We start from the raw sequence: 16,985 nt of genomic DNA on the forward strand, positions 1-16,985 counted from the left end.
GCAGTGACCATCTCGTGCCGGCACGTCCGCCTCATCCCCAGCCTCGCGATTTCCTAGAGCCCAAATCCAGTCTCCCTCTTCTCCAACGCGGCCATTGGGGGGCTCACTCACAACCTCCCCTTCCTCACAGGAACAATGGCGGCCGTTACCGCGACATCCCCGCCGCCATCTGCTGCCTCTTCCACGTCGAGCCCCAGCAGTCCCAGCCGTCGAAAACCTGTCCCTGGCTCGCACATGTCGCCCGAGCGACTGGCAGTCGATGATCTGGCTCGGAGAGGAAGACCGACCATCTCTGCCTCTGGTTCCGACTCACCTCGAATACGCGATGCTCCTGTCTCCCCGGTGAGAGTAAACTTCCAGTCGGGTAACTGGGCTCAACCTTCCAATGCAAACATTGAAGTCGTCCACCCTGCCGAGGCGGACGTCATCGTTGTGGACCGTACACAAGACCGCCGCCTGCCGCCGCCTCGTAACGCTCCGGTACCACCAACATTCCCGCATCAAGTACGGAAGTCTTCGGCCCCGACCGCCAGCCCCTCATCATATCATGCTGCCTCTCCCTTGTCGAGGCCAAGTGATACTACTATAAACAGCAAGGAAAATGCGTTCGATCGCGTCTCGTCCCCTGCAGCCGTGGCGCTGTCTTCACGACCTGAGGGCGCCAGGGCGACGGTGGGCGCTCCTTTCGCAGAGGGCAACCGAAATAGCCGCGAATCGGATACCACCGCCAGCACCACACAGCAACAAGTTTCCACCGAATCATCCGCCACGACGAGTGCGAGCTCCGTCTCGGGGCCCAACGAGACACCGGACTGCCAAGACCATGAATCTACGGGAAGCTCTCTCATCGAAGGGCATATGCCCACGAACAAATCCGTACCTCTTTTCCAGTATCATCATCAGCAACAATTCCCCACGCGCATCTCCTCCAGTTTCCCCCTTGCGGTCGACGCTAGGGCTTCGTCGAATCCCGACCTGGGCGAGGGTTCCGGCATAAATCGCCATCTAACTCCTACCACGGGGGCCTTTGCCCGACGAAGCTCACTTCCACGGCCTCCTTCGAGCTATTCGGTTTACTCCGACGTTGGACTGCGGGGCAGGTCTCCTGGGCTGATGCCCGGCGGCCCTCACATGCGGGCTCCATCCGTTCAGTCACGAAAATCACCCGATGTGCGCCCGTCTTCGTATGTGGAGCTGTTGAACGTTCCGTATCCGCAGCCGGCGCCGGCGCCGATCAACTTTGACAATGCCCAGCTGCGCAACGCTGTCGGTAGCAACGCCTCACTTCTTAGCACGCAGAAGACGCTGGAGATGTATCGTCAGAACGTGAAAAAGACCAGCGACCTCTCTATCCAGTACGCCTTTGCCGTTTTCCTCATTTCCACGGCCCAGGAGCAAGGTCACGACCTGGAAGCGACGCCCCGCAAGAAAGGCGAAAGCGACCAGGACGGCAGCTCGCCCCAGGCACTCGTCAAGGAGGCTAGGCAAATCTTGCAGAAGCTGTCTAGTGCGGGCTACCCATTTGCCCAATACTACCTTGCTGACGGCTTCGCATCGGGCCTCTTCAGCAAAGGGAAAGAAGATTATGGCCAGGCGTTTCCTCTGTTCGTTCTTGCCGCCAAACATGGCCATGCCGAGTCGGCGTACCGGACTGCGCTATGTTACGAGTTCGGCTGGGGCTGTCGAAAAGACCCCGCAAAGGCAGTGCAGTTCCTCCGGATAGCGGCGTCCAAGAGACACCCGGGAGCCATGACCAGGTTGGGCAAGGCTTGCCTCTCTGGTGATCTTGGAGAGAAAAGATACCGCGAGGGAATCAAGTGGATGAAGCTGGCAGCGGAAGCAGCAGATACTGTCTACAACGCCGCCCCCTACCAACTAGCATGCCTCTACGAAACAGGATATGGACACGACATCTTCAAGGACGAGGCATATTCAGCAGAACTCTTCACCCAGGCTGCAGAACTCGGGCATCCGGAAGCCAACTTCCGCATGGGGGAAGCGTACGAGCATGGCAAGCTCGGCTGCCCAAGAGATCCGGCGCTTAGTGTTCATTTCTACACGGGCGCTGCGGATAAGGGCCACGCTGGTGCGATGATGGGTTTGTGCGCATGGTATATGGTCGGCGCCCCACCCATACTCGAGAAGGACGAGGAAGAGGCCTACGAGTGGGCACGACGCTCGGCAGAGTTGGGTAGGTGCTGTCCTGTCACTACAAGCTTTCGGGCGCATTCGCGGATACGCAGGCTATATTGCCGAAGAAAAAGTTCTGCGCTAACAAATGACATACAGGCTACGTTAAGGCACAATATGCAGTAGGCTACTTCACTGAGACGGGCATCGGCTGTCGTCGGGATATCTTGGAGGCCAACGTCTGGTATGTCAAGGCGGCTGACGCAGGCGACGAGCGGGCGAAGCAAAGAATCGCCATCATCCAAGCTGCCATCAGTGGAGGGACCCCCATGGAGGTCGCGCCACCTCGGGATGGCAAGACGAAAAAAGACGACAAGGACTGCATTCTAATGTAAAGCGACGAGAGCGGTATTTTGCGTCTGCACTAACCCTTCCGGTGTTTGTTTTCCGGACAACAACAAAATCCATCTGCATTAATGCTCCAATGTCATCTCAAGATTTGTAAGGGAAAGAGGCTGGAGGTTAGAAGCCGAGGGTTCGTTTGTTCTTCTTCTTTTTTCAAGACGTGCATTTCCCCGGTCTGGTAGTCCAGAAGGAGGAGGGCTGGACCTAATTCTTCGAATCCTTTTGCGCATTTTGTTAAATACGCATTTCTGGGCGGGCTGCCGTTTATTGCGAATATCTGCATTCTCACGGCATGGTTCCCCATCCCCGTCTGGAGTAACCGTGCATTCATGGGCGTTTCTGGAAGGGTACCTCGTTTTGTTTTCCTCCCTTCTCTCCCTTGTCAGTTCGCATTCGCCTTGCTGGAAAGAATTTCGAACCGAGGAGAAGAGGGTGAGCTGGATTGAATAGAAGACTTGCACATAGCAGGAATACAACGATGCCCTGTCTTGGACAGGCGTCTACCCACAAGCAGACCCGCGGGCCTCTTCAACACCAGGCGCTGATGACCCTGATGACTGCATTGTGGGTATGGCATAGGAGGTTGGTATGCATGCAATTTCTCCCGGTAGAGGAGCCAGGTGCTAGAGACGCAGCCTAAGTGGCATTGGCGCGATGGACGGGGCAGATAGAGGGAGCCGACTATTGTTTCTAAAGGCAAGCGCACGTCATGCAACTCAACACTCAACGTGTCGAGCCATTATATTGCGCCTGGATCGGAGCTATCCAAAAGTGGCAATGGGAGACGAGCAGAGAGAAGACTACTAGAGACCGTGTCGACTGGTGGCTGGGGTTTAACAAGGGATAGGTCATTGAGATGCATCCCACGCAAGACAACCAAAGGGTGCTTCTTCTTAGTTGCTTCCGGTCCCTCTGGGGAGGAAGATAAATTCTTCCTAGTGTGATAGGTGAAATGCAAGGGGTTGGTTGTTAAGGTAGGTATTGCAAGTGATTCTCGAGGCTGGCGCGAAAGACACACGTTGCCTGGCTGCAAGATCCGATGTCGTGATTCGCTTGTAGTGTACACGGCCAAGTTAATAAACCGAGGTATCCTCCATCCGTACCTCTTCTCACTCAAGCGTAACTTCGGCTAATGAGGTAGGAAGAAGTATCGTTTGATACCTTAGGTACCATCATGAACCTCGCCGCGGCCCCCCTTGCCAATTGAAGCTACGGAGCTACGGAAGCCGCTAGGCACCCAACGCCAAGGTAGCCAAGGTACTTGCGGAAAGAGAACATGTCACAAGAACTTAAGGGTGGTCTAGGAGCGGGTAAATTTGCTTCATACCTTAAGGTAGGTACTCGAAGACAGAATACGTGGACGGCTGCCTACAAGTTCATACTTCTTCGGAGTGACCTATACTTGTTAACCAAAAACCATTCGCCTCAACCTCCCGGGATAGTTGCTGTGAACAGATGGTCAGAAAACTACGCCTTATATGCAGCTTCATACTACCTTATGTTGGTGGTATCCATACTTGGGAGAATTTCACACGAGGAACCCGAATTACGAAGGGCCTGGGTACTAGTAATACGGAGCAGGGCACGAGGTAACTCGCAGGTTTCGCGGTCAGTGAAAAGCCACGAGGACAATTCTGTTATGATGTTTCCCGCCTGACGCCGTTGCTTGGTTGGCTACCTGAGAGCTCTCCCTACTTTCCTTCCCCGCTTGCCGACTGAATTTTGTTCCGAGCACCATCTCAATTTGTCGACAATAGCCCGTCCCAAAGGACACCCGAAAGAAGAGGAAAAAGAGAGAAAAAGAAGTGGAAAAAAAAAAAGGATCTTTCATCAATCATGTCCCTCCTGTCACCAGGTACGACCATGAGCGCCTGAAAACGACGAAGAGAAAAATGCATGGCTGCAACGTATGAGAACGCCCACCATAAACCCGTCATGCAAATTAGGTGCAGAACAACAAGAGGGAGGACCCGAAGACCTCGGTCGCGAGTGTGAACATAGCGACACGGCTTTGCAGGATAATAAGAACAGAAAAAACAAATAATATGTACGTCCTGTGGCCTTTTCATCTGCCACTCTGGGTCCTCTCCTTCCTCTTCGACTCGTCAATCTCCTCTCCCAACTCGGACGGCTTCCGCGGATCAACATAGGCCGAGCGTCTCTTGTCCCCCCAACGGGCGCCGACGGTGACCCAGACCATCTTGGTCGGGATGGGGACGTTGACCGTCTCCCGATAGCCGGTCCAGCGCAACCGCTCTTGGCGGCTCATGGCGCTGTTGCCCAGCCCGCCGTTGGTCACCCACTCCTTCACGACGTTCTTGATGAACTCAATCTTGGGCCGGAAATCGTTCGCGGCGGGGATCCCCTGTAGTTCCGCCGGTATCTCGGGACGCCGACGGGTTGTCGTGGTCGTGCGAGTCGATCGAGTGGTCGACGGCTTGGTCTGGAAGTTAAGGAGGGTCTGCAGAGGGTAAGAGAGCATGGCCCGCTCATCTAGAGCCGTCGACGTCAATGTCCCGTTCTCCGCCAGATTGAGTGCTGCCTCCTCCGGCAGATGCCAGAAATGGCACCACGTTCCGGTCGCGTTGAGGACGATCTTGGTGTGGTCTGGGAAGTTGAATTGGAGGTGGCCATCGCAGAAAACCCAGCAACCCACGTCGCCGATGCGTTGGTAAAACGTTACCAAGTCGTCCGGTTGGAAATCTTCCTTCTCCGGGCTCTCCTGGTCGCTCTTGTTGTTGTTGTCGTCCTCCGATGGGACCGTCTCGTCCCTCCCATACGCTATCATGTAATTGGCGAATTTCTTCCAGAGGATGACCCGCTCCCTCTTCCTGTGCTCGTATAAATCCGCGCCGGGGTTCAACTTTCCGGCTGTCCCGTCCTCATTGACCGGCACCCGGAACTGACGGGCAGGTACGCTAACGCGGTTGAGGCCGGCCTCGCCGTTGCTCTCAAAGAAATGAACCTTCTCCCTTGGTGGTACTGGTTGATGACGCTCAGGGTACGTCTCATCCTGACGACGCTCGATGTGTCTCTCCGCGTTTCGGACGAGCATGCATGCAGACGGCAGCGTGGCGAGTTTTCCGGTGTCGGTGGTTGGAATGTCTCGCAAGACGCAGCCAACACTGCCGTTGTTGAGAATGTATCCAAGGCCGAACTTGTTACTGTAGTCTACCCACTTGACGACAACGTGTGGGTGTGGTGGTGTCTTATCCTTGGCCGAGATGATGGCCATCGTGCGTGCATTTAATGCCCGTTCCAGTTCAGCCTGTAACCGGCGTAGTCGGTCTAGGATGATATCCGGTTGGGAGCCCGACACTGGCACCGGATGTTCGGACGGGCTGAATAGTGATGTCAGGTTTGCTGCTCTTGAGGTCTGGCTGGGAGCTGTCATGGCGTTATTGCTACTGGAAGATGAGCCGAGGCTCATGACCGCCATGCTAGACAGCGCCTTGGCCAGCGGCGCTTTCCTGACAGTGGACGTCTTCTGTGGCGGATGTTCGAGCGTCTTCGTCGGCTGCTCAGGCTCCGGTTCGGATTCCGTATATTGCCTTACCACTCCTGGCCTGACGGTCTGCGCTGCTTGCAGGTTCGCATCCTGCTGTGTTCTCACTCTGGCCGTACTTGGCAAGGCAGCAGGCCGGCTCTGGGCCCTCTGTTGAGCCGCAAAGCTTTGTGGAGGCGCTCGCATCAGACCACCACTGGGTGCTGTCTGAGACGCGGCCAGATGCGGCTCGGGCCTCCCCTGCGAGCGTAACAACGAGTGGCTTAGCACGCCCCCCTGGTGCTGCTTCTGCTCCCTCAACCATTGGTCGAATGGCCTATAAACCACATCGGGTGCCAGTGGGATAGCTGGTGTGAGTCCAGCTTTTTCTTCCGCAGCCATCTCTTTCCACGTTTGCGTATGGATAACCTGGTGCTGAGACCACGGACCTACTCCGCATTCGTTGCACATGCCTTTTAGATTTTGGACCGATGCCGCTCGAAGCCTCGAGTCCAAGCGGGTCGTGTAGAAATGGGGATCGTCCGGAGGCAAAGTGAGGAGTTTCGGCGTCATGTCCGCATCGACAGGCATGTAGCCAGAGGTGAAGAAGGGGTGTTGAACTATGGTGTCTGGGTCTGGTCTCCTATCGGCATCCTCAAGCATTGAGGCGACGATGTCCTTCGCTTCCAGGCTAATGTATTTTTGTGTAGTCTCTGAGCTTGGCCATTCGTAGTCTCGTTCCCGAGCTCGGCGGTAGATTTCTTCGGTGCTCGTAGACTGGAAGGGAGGCTTGGACGTGAGCATGGCAAACCTGGATCATGTCAGTTGCTTTCAAGGGACGGCAAAGGAAAGGAGGGGAAACGAGGAGACTAGTGCGTACATACATTATAATACCCAGGCTCCATATGTCAACCATATGGTCGTGTCCCTTCTTGCCTTTTTCCAAAATCTCAGGCGCGATATAATTGGGTGTCCCGCACAAGGTCGTCCGACGAATGGTGTGCATGTCTTTGCCAGTGACGAGCAGAGCAGCCAGGCCAAAGTCGCCAACCTTGGCATTCATATTGCGGTCTAGGAAGATGTTGCCCATCTTGAGGTCACGGTGGATAATCCCCTTGTCGTGCATATACTTGATGGCGCCAGCTACTTGAACCGAGTAGAAGCGAACCTCGGGCTCCGTCAGCCCTCTTCGTTTCTTAACCATGTCCATGAGAGAGCCGTTGGGACAGAGCTCAAGCACAAGATAGGTACAGTTTTCGTAGGAAAACGCGCGGAGGAACTGGACGATGTTCTTGTTTCTCATCTTCGAGTGAATCTGCAGCTCGGTTTGAAACTAAACGCAGAATGCAACGTTAGGAACAGGGCGGGCAAGGTCCTTTCAAATGGGGTAGACGGGACAATCTTACCTTTTGCTGCATTTTTGATGGCATCTGGCTCTTGACAATCTTCAGAGCATACTTATGCCTCGTCGGCAACAAGTACCCCTGATAGCAGATGGCGAAGCCGCCTTTGCCAAGCATCTTGCCAACCTGGTAGACGGCCCCATCAGGACGGTCGACACTACTCGGCTCAAGAACATTATCCGGCGGCGGCGGTGGGTGGTCCTTCTCCTTCGACACCTTGAGTTGGGGGGTGGCCTTGGTCTTCACGTCCATGGCTTTGGGAACCGTCTGTCTCGCATTTGCATCCCTAGGCGACAACGCTTCCATATCGACGCCTCCTTTGGCCAGCAACCTGTGGGTCATATTCCCAGAAAGAAAAAAAAAGACGTAGGAAATCAAGTCTCGCCTATGATCAGCGTTCTTTCGATGTTTTGGGAGTCACGGTGGCGGAAAATCGACGCGTCTCGACGTGTCTCGATGAGGTTGGATGATAAGGACCGCCGTGGAAGGTTATCGGACGTAAGGAGTCTCTGCCAAATTTAGTGGGGAGTTGACTCTCGTACCGGTAAGACGTCTGGAGAAGATTCATATAGGGCGCTTCCCCTCCCCCCGTCGTCGGAGAAAGAACCAACTTACAGCTTCGGCTGGGAGACCATGTGTCCAGGAATATCCAGGCCAAAGTCAATAATCCCGAAACACGACCGGGAGTTGTCGAACCAAGTGACGATGCCCTAAATCGAAGATGGGCGTGGAAGCCGGGCGACTTGCGGCTATAGAAGGGGCGTGGGCCTGGGTAAAGAAGAAGCTTCAAACTTCCCGTTGGCGGAGTCGCGGAATTGTGTACATTGACGGTGAGAGCTGTATTGACTTTGTGAGTACCTACCCAAAGGTACCTGGCACGGTTGCCGTAGAAACACGGCACAAGAAACGGTCTATGGCTGATGGTCTTCTCCACAGCTTGATTCCCAAGGTGGAATAGCGTTGTCCAATTGATCTCCACCTTTTCTCGTGGGAACATTCGTCGTCAAACAACTCGAACGTCCGGTGGCTCACCGAGCCTGGCCGACAATGCGACAGGGAATCACGGAGGGATCACTAAAGTAGAGGGGCCCCGTCCAACAAAAAACTGGCCGGAGCTTCGGCGCTCTTAATTGACCGGACTGCCGGCATCCACCATCCTCCGTTCAACAACCCGTCGACCGCCGACATGGTGCCTCTACCCCTCTTCAAGCTTGCGGCACTTCTTGTGCGGCATGTCTCCAAGTATGGCGCGGTATGTACAAGTCAAAATCCCCTCGGATCGTATTCGATCGGTTCCGCCACTATTCCGCTTTAACAGTTATTCGGGCGTTGGCAGGGCGTTGGCAACTAAACCCTTTCTGCAACCGTAGAACCAAATCAAGGCCCAGGCCCGCGAGCACCCGCGGTTCCGCCAGCTTGCCGCTCGGTACGGGCAGGCTATCCACCAATTCAACATGCGCGCAAACGTAGCCCTCCTCCGGAACCAAAAAGCCGAGGAAAAAGCAAAAGAGAAAGAAAAAGCCGAAGCGCCGACCGTCAAGACGAAAGAGGAGATCGAGAAGGAAGAGGAGAGGAAAGCGAAAGAAGCGAGGAAGGAAGCGGAGATGCACAGGGAGAAGGGGCGAGAGTCGAGAGGCGACGGGGCCAGCATATTCATGCGGCGGCCGGGGCACTTCAAGGTGTTCTCGGCGCAGAACGTCTGGCGGCGCAAGTTCCGACCCCTTCCGGAGGCCAAGGCCGTCGACCTGTTCGCGGACGTGGTGGGAGATGCCTTCATCTTGGGCGTCGCCGGCGGGCTCATCATCTACGAGTACTGGAAGTCGACCCAGAAACCGGATCACAATTTGGAGAGGATCAAAGACCTGGACGCCAGGCTAGAGGAGTTGAAGAAGCGGGAGGACGAGCTCGAAAGGCGTGAAGAGGAGCTTGAGACGGCTGAGCGGGAGGCGAGAGGTCGCCTCTCGGTTGTGGAAGAGGCGCTGAGGACGCTGAAGGATCCGAAAACAAAAGGGCCCCTGTTACCACCTGCTCCGCAAGAGAGCTTGTCGACCTCAATACCAACGCCTTCTACGACATGAGTACGAGTGCTCGACAACCCCCCGTTCTTCTGTATAATTTTTTGTCATGTACATCACGATTCACTCTACTTAGTAAGACCGAAAGGGGGCGAGGTTGTGCCGATAGACATAAGGTAGAACATATACGATACAACAGGCGGTGTTTCGGTTGTTCCTGTTCCTGTACATACATAAGGTAGGTAGGTACGGAGGACAAAAGCGATGGTAGCTTCCTACCTAAGGTACCTAAGGTAAGGTACATAAGGTATAAGCCATTGTCTTGTACTTCACCGACTTTCAACACACTTCAGTTTATATCCACTCTACCTTATTTGGGGAAGGGGCTACTGCCGTCTAGACCGTTCATTCCGCAACGCATCTCAAGTATTGTACTGCCGTACTTGTAGGCAGCTAGAGTACGGGTCAGGGCATGGGAAACCTAAGACGGAGGCTTCTATTTTCCATCTGAAGCTGAATATCTGCCCCCTTTCTCTGGAGCAAAACATTCTGGAGACCCAAGTCACTTTAGGAGGTCGAGTCGCAACAGGCAGCAGCTCCCAAATTCGTTGAGGATTAATGTCAAACTGTACCAAAGTCGCCCTTCGGAATAAGCATCAGAAACCTCGAGACGCCATGGCCAGCCGGGAAATCTCACCAACGATTTCTTCGTCTCTCCGCACGCATAGCGACTGGGCTGCCGTCGTGCCTATGCTCTCGAGGATGCGTGAGATCCGGTTCAGCGGTAAGCACGCACGGCGCGTGAGCAGCTCGTAGGTTTGCCCGAAGACGGCTAACCTGGACCAACTTCCAGAAAGCCCGCTGGAACCTCACGATATCTTGCTCCCTGTAGAGAATAAGGGAGCGACGTCGGGAATATCGATGCGCATCATCCTCCTTTCGCCAAAGGACCTATGCGCCCTGGGCACAAACAGGCGGCTCGAGTGGCTAGTGCGGCAAACCGGGGGGAAAGATATAGCCATCATTTTTCTGTTGACCGCTCCCGAATCTGTCATTGACTTTACCAAGTTGGAACTAGAGCAAGTGCCTGTTCCGACTCCCCGTTCCCTCGAACCGAGATAAGATGACTTCATCTCTCCATGGGCGGTTCGCCAATCTGACCAGATGTGTATACAGCGTCGCGAAGAAATTTGGCTTCATTGCCGTCATCCCAGCTGTGTCGATATCCTCCCTCCCGAGTCTGTTAGTATCAGTGGTACAATTTTCTGGATCTTTACAGGCGGACTCGATGGCGAGAAACCCCGTACGCGGCGCTTCCAACACAGGGGTCTTGCTTGGGACCTGCGTCAAGGGCCCGCCACTGTCCGACTACCAGACCAGTGCACTGGCTGAGATAGCTCCCGACCTCCAGCATCTCGCCAAGCTAGTCGCAACAAAAGAGGGAAAGGCAAAGGTCATGGACTGTCTCGGTACTGAAGACGGTGAGCGGCTCCTCACGTTTGCTTGCGGGGACGGCCGCCTGTAGTCCTATGTCGAACTTGACATGTCAGTGAGAGGACACAAGATTATGCGGCTGGTATGACCAGATCATCACCAAAGTAGGACTGTGCAGGTTGGAATTTGAGAACTGGGGACCTCTTCGTGAGCACGCACCTTGCGCTGTATTTGAGAAGCCATCGTGCCGGGGACAGCCAGCTCAGCTTAGAATTGACAGGGGCACTAGCGAAAAGCAGAGGATATGCTGGATTCGTCTATCACACGCAGACCGCTAGTGGCCCTCGTGGTGTGGTGAGTGACAACACGGATGAGTGGTGAGTGAGTGACAGCTCCACGGTACCGGAGACTCAAGGGTGCCACACATTCTATGCAGTCCATAAGGGGTCTGACCAGTGAACTACGGATATGAACTACGAGCGCCAACCAAGAAGATAATGGCTCCACGGGCTTCTTCTATATTGAGCTCAGTGGATTCGCATCACAGACAGATCTGGAACAATAGAACCATAACACCCTGACACAGAGAAGAGATCTCTGCAATATGGACCGCTTGTCTTACTCGTCGAGATCCACCATGCATATCAACGGGCAACCAAACCACGATGCTGGCTCAGCGTAGGTAGACCCAGATGTGATGGATCTGGGCACATACATGCACGCCAAAAATGGCATGATGAGAAAATACCCCAGCATCTAAGTTCGTGATTACCTTGCATGGAAGCGAGGTGATAGCCACGAGTAGTGGTGGTGGGCAGCCAAGGGAAGTGAGTGGGCGGTCTTTCTCACCCCCTCCCCCCCTCCCCAAGGACCCTGCTTTGCGAAATGTCAGTTAGCTGGAAAGATGACAAAAAAGACCTTGAGGGAATGTCTGCCAAGTTGACCGGATGGTCTCTATGGATTTATAGGTTAATCAATGTGACCATTCCATACTCCGTACGTACAGATGCAGAACACCGACACAGGAAAGTTCGTGTAGGTTCGAGTGTTATCGCTCCAAGCAAGCACGTCCCCGGTCCACGAAACATGTGATGGGTTTGGGGAGGAGGGAACAGACCCGGCAACCGATGTCCCGAGCAGTTGAGAAACACGAATGGTCAGCACCCCTTGTACCCTGGCCCTCCTTGGCCCTTGCTCAAACGAGACACGCCTCAGCCACGTTTATGGAACAGCCGCCAGTCACGTCACAGACCTTATTGTATGTATGTCATAATGTCTGGGTTCGAAGTGCAAGAGGATAATAATTACAAAGTCGAAGGGAAGCCGTGATGATATGTATTTCTTACGAAGGCGGGCTGCTCAATGTACACGTGTAGTAGTGCCCAGATACGATTTGCTTATTTTAGGTACGTACAGCCAGGTATAGGTAGTACGGAGTTCGGACGAGGTATCCGTAAACGAGATATCGGTACAGATAGAGTGAGCTGCTCCAGCCACCTCTCGCAGCTTGAAGATTGAAGAAAAAATTCCATTGAGTTCAGGTATTGTTACGTGAGGTATGTACTATAGCGAAGAAGGTAATGGCAAATACTTCTGAATCCCACTACTAACCAGCAATGATTTTGGTACCTTCAAAGCCCAGCCACTCCAACCCGTCGAGCTTGTGAATAAAGTAAGGTAAGGTTCCTTAACTCCGTAAGGTACCTAATAAGGCACGGAGTTACAACGTACAACGGTACCTTAGGGGCTGGCGGGACCATCCTTTGCCCCATTGTCGCATGGACCCCGCCCTAGCCTGCATGAGAGGCGGCGGCAAGGGCTCTCATTGGCCTGCCCAGCCTCTCTAACCGCCCGGGGTTCTCCAATCACGACTCCCCTCCCACATTCTGCATCCTTTCCACCCATTCTTCGTCCCTCTGGCCTCGTCTATTTCTCCTCTTTGCCCAGATGTCGACCCAAGCCCATATGGTTCGATACTCTCGCCACGCCGCAAAAAAGGCTCTACCACTCAGGTTCTTGATATCATGATGTGTGTACCTCGAGCGGTCTAGCGTCTTTGTCTCGGGCCAGTCGCTCATCCTCGTGCCTCGTTGCCAACGCGGCCCGGGTGCCCTAAAGAGAAGCGCCAAGCTGCATTTTCGCTCGCGTCGCCAGTGAGATCTCGGGGCCCAGTCTGAAGATGGACATTCTCGGGGTTTTTTTTGTCCTGAGTTGAACGGAAGGTACCGTTCATTCCGTACATTGCGTACATTGCGTACATTGCGTACGTATCCGTAGGTCTTGTCTGCGAGTCCCAGAGGGCGATTACCCCCCCGGACCCGCCCGTCTTCGATCTCGCACTGCGTCTCTTGAATGTTTCAATAACCTTCTTCTTCCCCCTTTCCCATTTCACAAATTCCCGCCTGGTCTGCTTCATCATCGTCCCTGGAAACCATCCTGTTTGATCGTCAAACGTCGTTCATGCACCGAACCAAAGAAGAGCCCGACGTCCGTCCAGATTTCGATACCCCACATCATAGCGCACCGACGTTTGGTACACCATCTCGCTTCATCTCACACACGACCTTTACTCCGTACTAGCACTCGGTGCACAGGCACAAGGGCCACAAGGAAGAGCGAACAGGCGGAAGAAAAAGAAGGGCAGAAAGAAAGGACATACCGGTCTGCCAGCACGCTTCTTCAAGGCGATTGAATCCTCTACCGTCTCGCAGAAGACCCCTGTGCGAGCGAAGAAAGAAAAAAAAAAAGTCTCTTCTCTTAGCCGTCTAGAACGTCCTCATGCCCACACGGATACCCGCTGCCATCATAGATCTGGTCGCGAGAACCTAGTCCAAGGGGAAATCAATCTTGGATCATCGCATTCTTCAACCGTCAACGTCACACCCCAGTCGACAGTCGAAACCGTGACAGTTTACCCTCGGCTGGCCAAGTTTCTGCTACCCATCTCGGTCTTGCCCCCGGGCAACGGCCGGCCCTCCCCCCACACGCAGAGAGGCCTGACTTGGGCTGTGCGCCGAATCTCCGGTACTTTGTCCCCCTTATCAGGTTTTCGTCTCAATATCGACCCCTTCAGACCCGCTCGTGAACAGGGTGGTCGTCTGATATATCCCCGGTCGTCCTCCCATCATCTTCTCTGCCTTTCCAACTTATTGACCTGGCGTCGATAAACCTTCTTTTCATATCGGCGCTTTATTCACTTCGACGTTCTTTTTTTTTCTTCTTTCTCTTCTTTCCCTTCTACTCCCACAGGTCTGGTACCTATTTTCCTTCCTTTCTTGTGCGTCTGAGGCGTCCCTTTTCTTGCACGGCTGGATCGACTTTTGGGTAGCTGTGCTTCCTCTCTTTTTTACAATCTCATCTGGAAGTATTGGCGGTGCCGGGTCGCTCGCATCTCAGTCGACGCACATCCAACGAACTCGAACTCGAACTCGAACTCGAACGCCAAACAATTCATTCGCTGGTCCGTGGAGCGTACTCGGCGACGAAAGGGGAACCACCGAAAGTCAATCATTATTGCTAGGAAGAAGGGGCCCACTGGACGAAATTGAGAGAAGAGAATCACGGAGCAAAGGCAAAGGACCCAAATCATCGGAATTAGGAAAGAAAGAGGTCAGGGAAATTAAACGGCAAGGTCGTTAAAGCAACATGGGTCGCCTTATCAAGAACCATTGGGCTCGTCTCATCGTCATGACGGCAGCAGCCTGTAAGTCCCCCACTTCAAAGATTCGCGTCGTCAAAAGGGATTAGGTTGGGAACTCGGGATGGCTAACACTGGAGGTAGACCAAGTTGCTGCCGCCATCGAGGGCTTCTTTTGGCCCAAAATCTTCTGGGACTTCCTCACGACGACATTAGACTCGGCAGTGAAGCCAGTTCCTGCGCTACAGGTCATAAATCTGGTGTTGGGGATTTTCATGTTCCTACTAGAGTGGCCTCTTCCTTGGATCGCGGGCTCCGCCATCCATCGCAGCCTCGAATTCCGCCTCGTCTTACTTCCCCTTACTACCCTGGCGGCTTCTCTCTTATATCAGGCCACCAACCCGGCAATCTACTACATCGTTGCCTTGGTCATTTATTTCTGGGCCTATAGCGAAGGAGAGGTGAGCATCAGGCCGTTCATTCCATTTCCCCTTTCTCTCGCGGGCTCTTCCATTAACAAGTTTCTAGCTCATCTGCGCTAAGCCCTGGACACTCCCTCAACGGGGCGGCCGTGGTCGTGCCTAAAGAACGGACCCGGTCAAGAGGTCACCAGAGACGTCTTGACTCACATGGGACTTGCTTTCTATCACATGGAGTCGGTGTCGTCGACCTCGAAGTTCTCCTGCCCGACCACGATATTACCCGAGGAAGGACCGGCAGTATGGAACGGCACGGCACCTCTGTACACCAACAGCAGGCATTCACCAGCCAACAAAAAAATGGTTGGAAATGCTGGGAAGGAGAGGTAAAGAGAGGAAAGGGCCCTCAAGACAACCGTCATGCAATCTCGCCTGTCTTGGGCGCTTGATTGCATGTTTATTCTACATTATACAGCGTTTTTACATGTCATTTGAAATTTTTAATCAATACGGCATCAAGCACCGGGCGTTTTTGGTTCTTGATTTCGCATTTGCATTTCGCATCCAAGGCATATCATGGAGCGGAGCGAGCATCGGGTTGGCAAGGCAGGTTTGGGAACGAGGGACAGACAACGCTTTTCCTTGTATGCTGGGTCTGATACCCGGATCAGACGCGACCCGAGACGGGGCATGAAACGGTGGAGCAAAACGGTGGTAGGGGCGGGCCAAGAGATGGCTATGGGGAGAAGACCTGGACCTTGCCGGCTTTGAAGGCCTTGTTATCTCAGCGGCTCGTGGTAGCGAGGGCACCACTCCTTTTGTCATAGCCTGACATCCTCTTCCACGACCAGAAGGGCAAAAGGTGCCTGCGCAGGGTGAACGGCTGATAGCAGACAGAATACCATGCCTTGGTTTGACGACGAAAGAATGCCCCCTTGACTAAACTGCTGACTTGATTCCTATGAAATAATACGTAGTTCCTCGGCCATTGTTCCGTGTGGTGGGGGTATATGCAGCTGAGACGCTCGACGTTGTCGGGGCATTTTCTGTGTGGACAAGGGGTTGCACAGACGGCTACGGTTTGGGTCCGAAACGTGTTGGAAACAGACAGGCAACGGGGCAACACGCTCGGCAGTGGACCGTGGGTAAGATCCTCCACTCCCCCATACCCTTCTGTGTAAAGGTACTTAAATAGCACATGCCCTGGTTCCTTTGTAAGAGGGACCCATGGCACACGGCTTTCATCGCTTTGAACACGTTCATGCAGGCATTCGGGAGGAATAAAACATCGTGGCTTTGGTGGACGGACTGTGGTTCATTTATTATTAAAGTGGGTTTACATAAGCCGGCTGGCTGGCTGGCTACCTTGCCAAGAGACTCTATTACCAAGGGCCAGGGGAGTGGCTAGTGCCGGGAACCTCTCCATCTCCCAGACAACGTCCGAAATGATAAAACGAAAACCCGCCGAGTCCAGCAGAACGCTCTTCTTATTTTCGGCGGCAGTGTCTCAATAAAAAGGGCGAGGAGGTAATAAGCGTCGCTACCAAGAAGCGAAAATTCCCGAAGCGGACCCCGCGGTTCTCGGCACCCGAAAAGTCGACCTCAGCTCGGGCCCTGCACATCAGCGGCCGCCGGTGAGTTGGGGTCCCTCGACGGTGTTCTTGGACCCATGGCGAGCGGGAAACTTTGCGAAGCGGTTCTCGTTAGCATTCTCTAGTCGCTGTTTTTGTTCACAGGGGATGAAGCGGCGAAGGCGATGTGTTTGGGGAAAGGGAAAGGAGACACAGCTTTGCGCACGTACCTCATGAGTCCGGAACTCTCCCTTCTCCAGGATCTGCTTGATGACCTCTTCATCTATGGATGTGCCGAATTCATTCTCCAAAGTCGCCCTAGAGGCCGCGTCGAATGTGCCTTGGTTTCCTTGTCTGTGATTTGTCTCGCGTTAGTTGCCCGTTTCTCGGGTTGTTGATTCGCAGTAGCTCCATCTCACAGGCGCATGCGAGCAGCCAGGCTGGGAGGGTCTACTAAAGAGCAAGCGGACCAAACCAAACCAAACCA

The 16,985-nt window shown here is 54.0% G+C and overlaps 7 protein-coding genes across 7 annotated transcripts in view; 5 read left to right on the plus strand and 2 right to left on the minus strand.

Moving 5' to 3' along the window:
- Window positions 1-234: 234 nt before the first annotated feature.
- Window positions 235-2,525, plus strand: SODALDRAFT_274430 (HCP-like protein; the record flags this gene model as incomplete). Its single annotated transcript, XM_028607942.1, has 2 exons — window positions 235-2,191; window positions 2,290-2,525. 2 exons carry the CDS (start codon window positions 235-237, stop codon window positions 2,523-2,525), a joined length of 2,193 nt encoding a protein of 730 aa, XP_028467835.1.
- A 2,075-nt stretch (window positions 2,526-4,600) lies between these two features.
- Window positions 4,601-7,764, minus strand: SODALDRAFT_339343 (serine/threonine-protein kinase plo1; the record flags this gene model as incomplete). Its single annotated transcript, XM_028612849.1, has 3 exons — window positions 4,601-6,830; window positions 6,904-7,352; window positions 7,426-7,764. The coding sequence occupies 3 exons, from the start codon at window positions 7,762-7,764 to the stop codon at window positions 4,601-4,603; spliced, it is 3,018 nt and encodes a 1,005-aa protein (XP_028467836.1).
- A 653-nt stretch (window positions 7,765-8,417) lies between these two features.
- Window positions 8,418-9,780, plus strand: SODALDRAFT_332189 (hypothetical protein). The gene is made up of 2 exons (XM_028611637.1): window positions 8,418-8,674; window positions 8,793-9,780. Exons 1-2 carry the CDS (start codon window positions 8,609-8,611, stop codon window positions 9,498-9,500), a joined length of 774 nt encoding a protein of 257 aa, XP_028467837.1. The 5' UTR covers window positions 8,418-8,608; the 3' UTR covers window positions 9,501-9,780.
- A 627-nt stretch (window positions 9,781-10,407) lies between these two features.
- On the plus strand, window positions 10,408-11,059 carry SODALDRAFT_144094 (hypothetical protein). Its single transcript, XM_028606819.1, has one exon. It carries the CDS (start codon window positions 10,561-10,563, stop codon window positions 10,960-10,962), a length of 402 nt encoding a protein of 133 aa, XP_028467838.1. The 5' UTR covers window positions 10,408-10,560; the 3' UTR covers window positions 10,963-11,059.
- A 416-nt stretch (window positions 11,060-11,475) lies between these two features.
- SODALDRAFT_358455 (hypothetical protein) lies at window positions 11,476-14,419 on the plus strand (the record flags this gene model as incomplete). The annotated part of the gene is made up of 12 exons (XM_028614105.1): window positions 11,476-11,549; window positions 11,656-11,758; window positions 11,878-11,900; window positions 11,987-12,114; window positions 12,365-12,422; window positions 12,514-12,534; window positions 12,710-12,839; window positions 12,915-13,024; window positions 13,171-13,309; window positions 13,391-13,591; window positions 13,694-14,030; window positions 14,160-14,419. The coding sequence occupies 12 exons, from the start codon at window positions 11,476-11,478 to the stop codon at window positions 14,417-14,419; spliced, it is 1,584 nt and encodes a 527-aa protein (XP_028467839.1).
- A 97-nt stretch (window positions 14,420-14,516) lies between these two features.
- On the plus strand, window positions 14,517-15,072 carry SODALDRAFT_242584 (PRO41 protein; the record flags this gene model as incomplete). The annotated part of the gene is made up of 3 exons (XM_028607378.1): window positions 14,517-14,574; window positions 14,653-14,969; window positions 15,037-15,072. Coding segments are annotated over 3 exons (411 nt in total), but the record flags the coding sequence as incomplete, so codon positions are not given.
- A 1,543-nt stretch (window positions 15,073-16,615) lies between these two features.
- SODALDRAFT_350093 (DUF1960-domain-containing protein) overlaps window positions 16,616-16,985 on the minus strand; it is a gene marked incomplete at its 3' end in the record, with an annotated part of 962 nt that continues 592 nt past the window's right edge. Inside the window, exon 2 of the mRNA XM_028613457.1 lies at window positions 16,616-16,852. Coding sequence (XP_028467841.1) covers window positions 16,618-16,852 — 235 coding nt within the window. The remainder of the gene's footprint in view (window positions 16,853-16,985) is intronic.

Source organism: Sodiomyces alkalinus (genome assembly GCF_003711515.1).
Source record: "Sodiomyces alkalinus F11 unplaced genomic scaffold SODALscaffold_3, whole genome shotgun sequence".
NCBI classification, from domain to species: domain Eukaryota; kingdom Fungi; phylum Ascomycota; class Sordariomycetes; order Glomerellales; family Plectosphaerellaceae; genus Sodiomyces; species Sodiomyces alkalinus.